General features: G+C 47.5%; 1 protein-coding gene across 1 annotated transcript in view; it reads right to left on the bottom strand.

Annotated features, from left to right (window-relative positions):
- Positions 1-3,368: 3,368 nt before the first annotated feature.
- Positions 3,369-11,908, bottom strand: part of LOC134965339 (indolethylamine N-methyltransferase-like) — a 28,322-nt gene continuing 19,782 nt past the window's right edge. Inside the window, exon 3 of the mRNA XM_063941810.1 lies at positions 3,369-5,634. Within this exon, the coding sequence (XP_063797880.1) occupies positions 5,214-5,634 (421 nt within the window). The 3' untranslated portion in view covers positions 3,369-5,213. The remainder of the gene's footprint in view (positions 5,635-11,908) is intronic.

Raw genomic sequence — 11,908 nt, 5'->3', positions numbered from 1 at the left:
TCCCTGTAGCACCCACCTCACTGCCCCTGTCCTAAACCTCCCTGTAGCTCCTCCTCAATGCCCCTGTCCTCACCCTCCCTGTAGCTCCACCCTCAGTGCCCATGTCCTCACTCTCCCTGTATCTCTCCCCCCTCATTGCCCCTGCCTTTACACTCCATGTAGCTCCCCCTTAGAGTGCACTCACCCTCCTAATAACTCACCCCTCAGCATCCCTACTGTCACCGTTCCTGTAACTCCCCCTCAAAGTCCCAGCCCTCACCCTCCATCTAACTCCACTATCAGCGTCCCTGCCCTCATCCAACCAGTAGTCCCTGTAGCATCTCTGCCTTCATCCTCCCTCTAACTCCACCCTCAGTTCCCCTGCCCTGACACTCCCTGTAACTCCCTCTCAGCGCACCTGCCCTGACACTCCCTCTAACTTCACCGTCAGTTCCCCTGCCCTGACACTCCCTGTAACTCCCTCTCAGCATCCCTGCCCTCACCCTCCCTGTAACTCCCTGTCAGCATATATGCCCTCACCCTCCCTGTAACTCCCTCTCAGCATCCCTGCCCTCACCCTACCTGTAACTCCCCTGTCATCTTCCCTGCCCTCACCCTCCCTGTAACTCCCCCTCAGCATCCCTGCCCTCGCCCTCCCTGTAACTCCCTCTCAGCATCCCTGCCCTCGCCCTCCCTGTAACTCCCTCTCAGCATCCATGCCCTCACCCTCCCTGTAACTCCCTCTGAGCATCCCTGCCCTCGCCCTCCCTGTAACTCCCTCTCAGCATCCCAGCCCTCACCCTCCCTGTAACTCCCTCCTCAGTGCCCCTGCCCTCATCCTCCCTGTAACTCCCCCTCAGCATCCCTGCCCTCACCCTCCCTGTAACTCCCTCTCAGCTTCCCTGCCCTCGCCCTCCCTATAACTCCCTTTCAGCTTCCCTGCCCTCGTCCTGCCTGTAACTCCCTCTCAGCATCCATGCCCTCACCCTCCCTGTAACTCCCTCTTAGCATCTATGCACTCACCCTCCCTGTAACTCCCCTGTCATCTTCCCTGCCCTCACCCTAACTGTAACTCCCCCTCAGCATCCCTGCTCTCGCCCTCCCTGTAACTCCCTCTCAGCTTCCCTGCCCTCGCCATCCCTGTAACTCCCTCTCAGCATCCATGCCCTCACCCTCCCTGTAACTCCCCCTCAGCATCCCTGCCCTCACCCTCCCTGTAACTCCCTGTCAGCATCCCTGCCCTCACCCTCCCTGTAACTCCCTCTCAGCATCCCTGCCCTCACCCTCCCTGTAATTCCCCCTTAAGTGCCCCTGCCCTCACCCTCCCTGTAACTCCCTGTCAGCATCCATGCCCTCGCCCTCCCTGTAACTCCCTCTCAGCATCCATGCCCTCACTCTCCCTGTAACTCTCTCTCAGCATCCCTGCCCTCACCCTCCCTGTAACTCCCTCTCAGCATCCCTGCCCTCACCCTCCCTGTAACTCCCTCTCAGCATCCCTACCCTCACCCTCCCTGTAATTCCCCCTTAAGTGCCCCTGCCCTCACAAACCCTGTAACTCCCTGTCAGCATCCATGCCCTTGCCCTCCCTGTAACTCCCTCTCAGCATCCCTGCCCTCGCCCTCCCTGTAACTCCCTCTCAGCATCCCTGCCCTCACCCTCCCGGTAACTCCATCTCAGCATCCCTGCCCTCGCCCTCCCTGTACCTCCCTGTCAGCATCCCTGCCCTCGCCCTCCCTGTAACTCCCTGTTAGCATCCATTCCCTCACCCTCCCTATAACTCCCTCTCAGCATCCATGCCCTCACCCTCCCTATAACTCCCTCTCAGCATCCCTGCCCTCACCCTCCCTGTAACTCCCTGTTAGCATCCATGCCCTCACCCTCCCTATAACTCCCTCTCAGCATCCCTGCCCTCACCCTCCCTATAACTCCCTCTCAGCATTCCTGCCCTCACCCTCCCTGTACCTCCCTCTCAGCATCCATGCCCTCACCCTCCCTGTAACTCCCTGTTAGCATCCCTGCCCTCGCCCTCCCTGTAACTCCCTCTCAGCATCCCTACCCTCACCCTCCCTGTAATTCCCCCTTAAGTTCCCCTGCCCTCACAAACCCTGTAACTCCCTGTCAGCATCCATGCCCTTGCCCTCCCTGTAACTCCCTCTCAGCATCCCTGCCCTCGCCCTCCCTGTAACTCCCTCTCAGCATCCCTGCCCTCACCCTCCCGGTAACTCCATCTCAGCATCCCTGCCCTCGCCCTCCCTGTAACTCCCTGTTAGCATCCATGCCCTCACCCTCCCTATAACTCCCTCTCAGCATCCATGCCCTCACCCTCCCTATAACTCCCTCTCAGCATCCATGCCCTCACCCTCCCTATAACTCCCTCTTAGCATCCCTGCCCTCACCCTCCCTGTAACTCCCTCTCAGCATCCATGCCCTCACCCTCCCTATAACTCCCTCTCAGCATCCCTGCCCTCACCCTCCCTGTAACTCCCTGTTAGCATCCATGCCCTCACCCTCCCTATAACTCCCTCTCAGCATCCCTGCCCTCACCCTCCCGGTAACTCCATCTCAGCATCCCTGCCCTCGTCCTCCCTGTAACTCCCTGTTAGCATCCATGCCCTCACCCTCCCTATAACTCCCTCTCAGCATCCATGCCCTCACCCTCCCTATAAATCCCTCTCAGCATTCCTGCCCTTACCGTCCCTGTACCTCCCTCTCAGCATCCATGCCCTCACCCTCCCTATAACTCCCTCTCAGCATCCCTGCCCTCACCCTCCCTGTAACGCCCATGGCCACTACTATCAGTCACCTCGGTGACTGCACTGCACTGGTCACTGCTAGTGCTTGATCTACTCTCCCTTCTACATGGGGCACGTGGTGGGAAACTAGAGTGACATGGGAGAGCGGAAGTGACATCATACAATCAGACATTTTGGTTTCTCATTACAGATGTAGCCACGCTCATCATTGCCATGATGCATATACATGGGCATACACATCGCGGCAAGCTACAGCATACGCCATACTGCAACTATTCACAGCTGGCGATTGCACCATTGAAGTCTATGGCGTGCATGCCATAGATGTGGGCACACTAGCCACACTATCCATGTCATGATGGTTACATCTGTACATGGGGAAGTCAAAAAAATAGTATGCTTTTCTGGGTGTGGGAATTTAGTGTGGATCTGGCCTTCTGCGATTCAGCAATTTAGTGGTGCCAAAATGAGACTATATCTTGCCCCCCCAACCTAAAAACATTATGATGCCCCTGATCAGGGGGATAATAAAATTATATGTGGGTCATTGTAGTAACTATAAGTCTAGTGAGCGAATGACAGCAATGATTCCTGGTGGGTGACTGAACCACTCTCAGATCACACATGAATCTCAGGCTCTTTAATCACACAGTAAACTTCAAAAAGTGACAATTACTTTATCTGTTAATCAGGTTTTAACATCAGATCAATATAAATGTACAGTAATATATGTGATTATTTATTATTAAGGTTTATCATTTGCAAATTGACAGGAAGATCTGGTATATTTATGTCTATTTGCATCTCAGACTTACAGTAGGGACTGATCTGAGTCACATGCTGGGGCCGCTTCTGTTGGTGTAGTTGTGTCTGCAATTATATGCTAATGCGGGTAAAAGCCCTTCCCCTGGTGTACAAGCTGCGTCTGACTGTGCCAGGACTGAGACTCTGACCTCCAGCATCTGCAGATGCTGTAACACCGCTCAGCACGTCTTTACACACCACCATCAGTCGCACCATAGACACTTACCTCATCCCCATGCTAGGTGCAGAGTTTCTATCTGAGTGTGACCTCCAATGTGAGCATCTAAACGTCTCTATACACAACCACTTCACCGACGTACAGATATGTCCTCATACACCTTTCCTATATCCTGCCATGTATGGCACAGTTTGGCATGCCATAGAATCAGAGATTTAGCCATGCTTTATTATGCTACTTTATATATATTCTATTATGGGAAACATTTTTTTTTTTAAATCCATCCACTCGCTGCATGTAGAAAAAAGTTTAGCCATGGTAAGTATAAAAAAGGTTTAAGTGGACACATCTCTACCTGCAACACTTCCATGACACTCACATACAAACCACCTAACATTCTCCATGGTGAAGTAGGGACTCCTGCACCCAAAAAGGGGACATGGACTTGGCAAATATGGGGCATGACTTTGCAGGAATTATGTGATTATGAACCACGGCCCTCATTCCGAGTTGTTCGCTCGTTATTTTTTTTAGCTACGGAGCGATTAGTCGCAAACTGCGCATGCGCAATGTTCGCAGTGCGCCTGCGCCAAGTAAATTTTCACAAAAGTTTGGTATTTTACTCACGGCGTAACAAGGTTTTTTCATCGTTCTGCTGATCGTAGTGTGATTGACAGGAAGTGGGTGTTTCTGGGCGGACACTGACCGTTTTCTGGGAGTGTGCGAAAAAACGCAGGCGTGTCAGGGAAAAACGTGGGAGTGTCTGGAGAAACGAGGGAGTGGCTGGGCGAACGCTGGGTGTGTTTGTGACGTCAAACCAGGAACGAAACTGACTGAACTGATCGCAGTGTAGGAGTAAGTCTGGAGCTACTCAGAAACTGCTAAGAAATTTCTATTCGCAATTCTGCTAATCTTTCGTTCGCAATTCTGCTAAACTAAGATTCACTCCCAGAGGGCGGCGGCTTAGCGTGTGCAAAGCTGCTAAAAGCAGCTAGCGAGCGAACAACTCGGAATGAGGGCCTACGCCCACTGTTTTCAAACCCACACACCGCACACCCTGCACCCTTATAATTATACTTTTCACTCCGCTGTCCCCGCATTGTCTGCAGAGCTGCAAAAATCATAGGGAAAGTGTCTGCTGTGGCCATTATCTTTGTGATTTGCGCAGTAGAGATTTTCCCTGGGATCGAGGTGCAGGTGCCAAGTTCTCAGAGACCTGCGCATGCAGAGCAAACTGTGTCACGAAGCCAGAGTCTACTGCACAAATGGAGAGGAGGTGGCCCATACAGAACCTGTATATGGGCCCCCTCTTCTCTGAACCGACATCTGGGAACACCTAATACATTTTCAATACACTTCTACGTGTGTATGTCAAAGCTACTTTAAATGTGTACAAACACAATCAGGATGTATGGACATTGCTATTTAGACACATGCGCAGTATAAAGAAAATGTTTAACTGCACCCGACAAAGCATGTGACTCAGAATCAGGCCCTTATTACGGTCTATGAGCTGTAATAAACATAAATGCCTCATAGTCAGTAAGGTCACTATCTGCTGTTTTTTTATGGACTGCACAGTGATCAATAACAAACCCTTCATCAGTGAAAACTTTTCTTGCAAATTTCTCATCATATCTGAACACATGTATCTTGTCCTGCCCAACCATCATATAAGTTGTATTTAAAGTCCCAAACAATATCAGGTATCCTTCAGGTTTTAGTAGCTTCACAAATTTTCTGAAATTATTTATATAATCATCTTGGTCTTTGCTGATGAAATCCAAGAAAGCTACACTGATGACACAGTCTGCTGGTGGGAGCACCTCCGGGTCTGTGAGATTCTCATTGTCAATGTCACATTTCATGATCTTTGTTATTGCTGTCTTCAATGTCATGTCTTTGTGCTGACGCTGGTCACTGAAATATACAAACACAATAAAGTTCACTGGGATCTAGGACTAGCCATGTAACCTGAAAAATAGGATATAGTTTTATATGGAGATTGAATGGGTGGGAAGGTATAATTTAGGAAGGGATTGTTTGTTTTCCAGAAGGGTTCCCCCCGAAAGTGGTAGAGATTGGGCATTATTCTACACTTTCAATCAGACACCCCTTTAATCTTTCAGGAACATTTTATATGGCAGTGGTGGGAAACAGGGGGTCATTGGATACCTCTATCTGGAAACACTCAGATTCTACCTGCTTTATTCTCTGCTTAAAACAAAGCTATAATCAATTATAAAGCAAAGAATATGACTGAAGATGATCAGAGCATCAGATTTCTATATTGCTTATCCTCATGTAATATAAATAGTGTATGTGGATCTTAGAGCATTTGTGCCACTTTTGGGTTAGTGGAAGAAAAGGACCAAGGAGTCTGTAGTCTTTAGAAAGTGCATTGTGGGATGAAACACGTTGACACTATCACTCACTGGCTTACCTCTACTGCATCACCAGCACAGGGAGAAACGCTGCTGTAAGTGACTGAAACTACCCGGCCACTGTGGTCTGCACTGGCAGCGACAAACATCTGCCAGCTAACCAAACAGAACTAAATGCTTACCAGCGCTGTTACCTGCCCGGGGCGGTGATAGCCTCACCACCGGGAGAAGAGGAATGGGGGCTCGATTGCAGAGGAAGGCTCTCTACACATGTGATGGGGTAACTATTACAATGGCCACACTACGGTAATCAGTATGCTGTGTCTGAACTTAGCCGGGACGCCGGCAGCCAGCATTGACTTAGCGGAACATTGTTACCATTAAAAGCCTTTGGATGCAGTGATGTAATTCATTTATTTGGAAATTCTAGTGCTACAAAAATGCTACTTAGTTGCAAAAGATATTAAAGCAACAGTTTCATAGTATATTGCTACCTTAGAATAACAACACTAGTGAGCACTAAGGACCACTGATGAACTGTTCATATCCTGCAAGTCACCAGGGTCACTTAATGAACAAGTCTCATGCGATAATATTTGTGAGCTTAATTCTCAGCCTACTGTAATCATCTCCAGCAAGATTCTGTCCGCTGATTCCAAGTACTGCAACTTCGGATATGTCCTGAAACATCTTGCCTCAATATGCCATGTATTGGGAGATCCCTGGTGTGAGTGATCTGACAGGTCCCATGCAACTCTTTTCATATGGCATCTATTTTTGCTGAAATGCATCTTATTTGCATTACAATGTGAGTAGAATGCATACGCAGACACTGCTGATTAGAATGATGTGCGTGTGTGTCTGTGGCTGTATCTGCATACAAAAAGGTACAGTATGTTACAGTTTTTACTAGAAAACACTGCAATGAAGCATTTCATGTGCAGATACAGTTGCACACAGAATATAGTAATGCTGCATATCATTTTACTCAGCATAAGCTGTTTGTGCAGCATATTCACATTGTTTTAAATAAGATGCATTTTAATGGAAAGATTACACATAAAGACACTCTGTGCTACCAGTCATGCCACGGCATGGTGTGACTAGAAGGGCTGTTTAACATGCAGGGAGGCTAGATGTGAGTGGACACTTCTTTATCTCCTGCATTTCTTTAAGCAAGTAATCTAATTTACAGTTACAGTAAGCTCACACTAGAGGACTTTATTAGCTCAGTACTGTGTTTATATTTCTCTGTCTCTGATTATTCCAGTATTTTTCTGCAAATTAATACAAGCTATTCCAGTTCCTGGCTGTTACTCAGTTCCCAGTTCAGTTCAACTTCGCATCACTAATAGTGCCCATACACTTGTGCGATGCCCCGCGACATCGCGGGGCATCACTCTGGCAGTTCAGGTGCGATGAAATCGCACCTGAACTGCCAAAGTGATTACCATGCGATCATGCGATAGATCACATGGCAATCACGTGATGGGCACATAACTGTCGAGTGGGAGTGGCCTCTGGTTGCTCCTGGCGGGTGCCCATCGCACATCGCAGTGCGATATATAGCATGTGTTTTTTTTTCAAAAACACATGCGATCGCACTGCGATTCGATAAATATTAAGTGCAGCACATAATATCTTAAGACGCGAGATTCGACATGCGTGCCCGCGCATCGTGTCAAAAGGTACCCAAAATGTGCATACAATACCCCGATTTCTCTTACAGATTCAGTCGAAATTGAAGGCTAGTACCGATAATCTCACAAGTGTAGGGGCACCATTAGACTTTCTCAGCAATTCTGATCCTAGTTTAGATTTACTTGTTCCATTATACGAGCAATACCCAGCATCAAGCTAATTTGGTTCCAGCCTGGGTTTTGCCCATTCCGGTCCCAGTCCAGTATTCTGAGAGGTCGGTTTCAGTCAGGTCAAAGTGTTCTCTCCATTTTCCAGTGTATACCAGGTCCTGTACTAGGAACCCAGGCAGAGGACTGCAACCTGCATGCTGGGCACAGCGTAGTCAACACTTCCTTGCAGGGGTCCCTGGCGAACCCAACCAGAACATTAGACTCTGTGTCTCTGCACTGGGTTTAGCCAACTCCCGGTACAGGAAAGTTCATATTTCCATCCAAGAACTGTGACATAGAGAATTGTATATTGTACTGCCTATCTTACGGTCTAATCAAGAAAAAGAGAAAAGTAAAAAGAATCAGCAATAAGACTTGAATATTACAGAGAAGCCTTGCCGAGGCCTAGTGGATTATAATCTCTGAATTTGCTATTATTTTGTAGTGTTCAAGTTATTACTGATACCCCTTGGAGTGCGGGGAGAAACTTTTTCTTTTTCTTGTTTAGAATAACTTCTCCCTTTCATGCACCTGAAAGTATTACTAAATTACTTGAGCAGCTTCCATTTTATATTCCTAGTTAACTCTTTACTGTGCATCATGTACAGTAAATGGTTGTGCAAGAACTATTGGTAGCAAAGGAGCTTTCAAAAGTATAGAGCTATCAAGTCACCAAGTAGGGTGACTCTTATCATGGAGAAAGAAGGAGGATCTGACAAAACATCTGACACTATATTAGCCCTTACCAGAAAGTGAGTTATTACATTTATTTACATAAAATTGTTTTGAGAATATGCCTTATAGGATAGGGTGTGAAATGTTTGGCTAGTTATTTTATTATTGACCATCTAAGTGGTCTACAAATTATTTACCCTAGATCAGAGGTTCCCAAATGTGGTCCTCAAGGCACCCAACATTTCAGAATTTAGGTATATCGATGGTTCAGCACAGATGTTTAAATCGAATTGACTGAGGTGCTAATTAAATCACCTGTGGCCAAGCATGGATACATTTAAAACCTGGACCATTGAGGTGCCTTGTGGACCGCATTTGGGAACTTCTGCCCTAGATGTTTCCACATTACTAGCCATGGTGGGATTCAGCCAATGATAACAACACCTTTTTGGCACAAAGGATAGCTTTCTGAATAATTTTTAAAGAAATGATATTTGGTTATAGTTGAAAGCATAAATAAGAACCAAGGTAAATGCATTAGAGATGTAAAAGACGAAGAGATTAAGTAGTTTACCAGGGTGCACTGGGACTCAAACAATTTCTATTAAAGGTTAATCACTTTATTGGTATGCATTAAAATATCTCATTATTTCATTGCTAAAACAGTGAAACATAAAATAAAAGATAGTGAAAAAGAAAAGAAAAAGTGTGTATAATATAAAATTATCCAATATTAACTGTTGTCTATTTTTTGGCTTTTAAATCAATTCTATGAGAGCACAGCAGCTATTATCTTTCACAGTTCATGTATATTCATACACAAACTATATCTGAAGTGTTCTATTATCACATAATGTATCTCTCAATGTATGATATCATTATACAGTAGCGGATCTTGCCATAAGCAAGTAGGATTTTTGCCCAGGGCGCTGCTCTCCCGAGGGCGCAACTACCGTCCGGAGGGCGCTGCCACCATCTCTCCCATATATCTGAAGAGCGGCACTGGAGGCCGGAGACGGAGGGCAGCAGCAGTCGGGAAGCAGGAGTGGGGATGTTGAGTATTTATTTATTTAGGTAAGCGGCACAGCTACAGGGTGCACAGTATTGGGTGCACAACTACTGAGGGTACAGCTACAGGGGAGGGGGCACAGTACTGGGGCACAACTGAAGGCACAGCTACAGGAGGCACAGTACTGGTGTCACAACTACAGAGGGCACCGCTACAGGAGGCATAACTGTGACCACACACCTTCCCCATGAAGCCGCGCCCTTTTTTGCCACACACAAACCCTCTTTTGCCTATCGGGTTTGGGGGGCACCGGTCTCCAAAGGAAACATTCGCTCTGGGCGTCACAAGGTCTAGAACTGACCTTGTCATTATAGGCTATATGGGTGGCTTTTATTGGGAGTATCTATAGTCACAGTCAGTCAATATAGCTGCTATTTGATGATATATAGTATACTACACTATAAGTTTACTTTATTTCATATAACTTTATTGATTGAGTATATATTAGTCAGCTGTTTTAAATTATTGCAGTCTATACATTCCTATTACAGCTATCAGTATTATAACTTAGAGAACTTAATTAGACTTCTGTAATAATATAGCTGCTATTGGGATGTGGTCATGAGAGAATGACGGTCACTATGTCGACGTCAGAATCCCAAGCGCTGAACAGCACGACAGCCGGCATGCTAACAGGGACTATTCCAACTCATGGATGTCCACAACACTTATAGAGAGGGAACAGAACCTGTGGCAAGTGCAGCGAGCAACCGAGCCCACTACATGGCGAGTCCAAGGGCTACATTGTGTCCCCCCACCGGCAATCTGGTGACCGGCAGGATCTCAAACTCAACCCCTGTTATTGATGATATATAATGTGCTGTAAATGCACTGTATTTCAGTAACAACTTCACTGAGTGAGTGTCAGGAGCAGCGGCGCATCGTGCCGACTCCCGGCCCTTACTAGGCAGCGGGGCCAGTACGTCACTTCCGCCCCTGGCTCTTCATCCCCGGCTGGTTGCTTGGCAACCAGAGATGCCAGTCAGCCACCCTGCACTGCGATCCCAGCTGTTGCTAAGCAGTCGGACACTCTGCACTGCGCGCCCAGAGACAGGTGCGATGATCAGGGTCTCGTGGGCTGGGCTGCTGGGTCTCCTCTCATTGGTCTGCAGGTTCTTTTATTGGAGTCAGGGTAGTGCATCCCCGCCGTGATAGCTTCCTGTGGAGCCTGTACCCTGCCTCTGGAGTTTTCCTGCTTTCAGCCAGTTCGTCCCTGCATCCTGTATCCCGGTTTCCAGAGCCTGGTACTGGGAATCTGTTCCTGCCTTCCAGTCAAGTGATCCTGAATCTTCAGCCTTGGGGTCCTATTGATTCTATGTGCACCTAACCCGGTGTCGTGAGTAGCAGCTCTGACGCACCTTACGGCTGAAGCCGTATTATCTAGTGATGTGCACCGGACATTTTTCGGGTTTTGTGTTTTGGTTTTGGATTCCGTTCCGCGGCCGTGTTTTGGATTCGGACGCGTTTTGGCAAAACCTCACCGAATTTTTTTTGTCGGATTCGGGTGTGTTTTGGATTTGGGTGTTTTTTTCAAAAAACCCTAAAAAACAGCTTAAATCATAGAATTTGGGGGTCATTTTGATCCCATAGTATTATTAACCTCAATAACCATAATTTCCACTCATTTCCAGTCTATTCTGAACACCTCACACCTCACAATATTATTTTTAGACCTAAAATTTGCACCAAGGTCACTGGATGGCTAAGCTAAGCGACACAAGTGGCCGACACAAACACCTGGCCCATCTAGGAGTGGCACTGCAGTGTCAGGCAGGATGGCACTTCAAAAAAATTGTCCACAAACAGCATATGATGCAAAGAAAAAAAGAGGTGCACCAAGGTCGCTGTGTGACTAAGCTAAGCGACACAAGTGGCCGACACAAACACCTGGCCCATCTAGGAGTGGCACTGAAGTGTCAGGCAGGATGGCACTTCAAAAAAATTGTCCCCAAACAGCACATGATGCAAAGAAAAAAAGAGGCGCACCAAGGTCGCTGTGTGACTAAGCTAAGCGACACAAGTGGCCGACACAAACACCTGGCCCATCTAGGAGTGGCATTGCAGTGTCAGGCAGGATGGCACTTCAGAAAAATTGTCCCCAAACAGCACATGATGCAAAGAAAAAAAGAGGCGCACCAAGGTCGCTGTGTGACTAAGCTAGTACACTCGACGACACAGAGGTAGGTAGAGCAGTGGCCTTCCGTACCGTACTGCTA

The sequence above is a fragment of the Pseudophryne corroboree genome, chromosome 10 (assembly GCF_028390025.1).
Source record: "Pseudophryne corroboree isolate aPseCor3 chromosome 10, aPseCor3.hap2, whole genome shotgun sequence".
Taxonomy (NCBI): domain Eukaryota; kingdom Metazoa; phylum Chordata; class Amphibia; order Anura; family Myobatrachidae; genus Pseudophryne; species Pseudophryne corroboree.
Note: the sequence above shows the minus strand (reverse complement) of the source record. Positions and strands in the feature narration are given on the sequence as shown.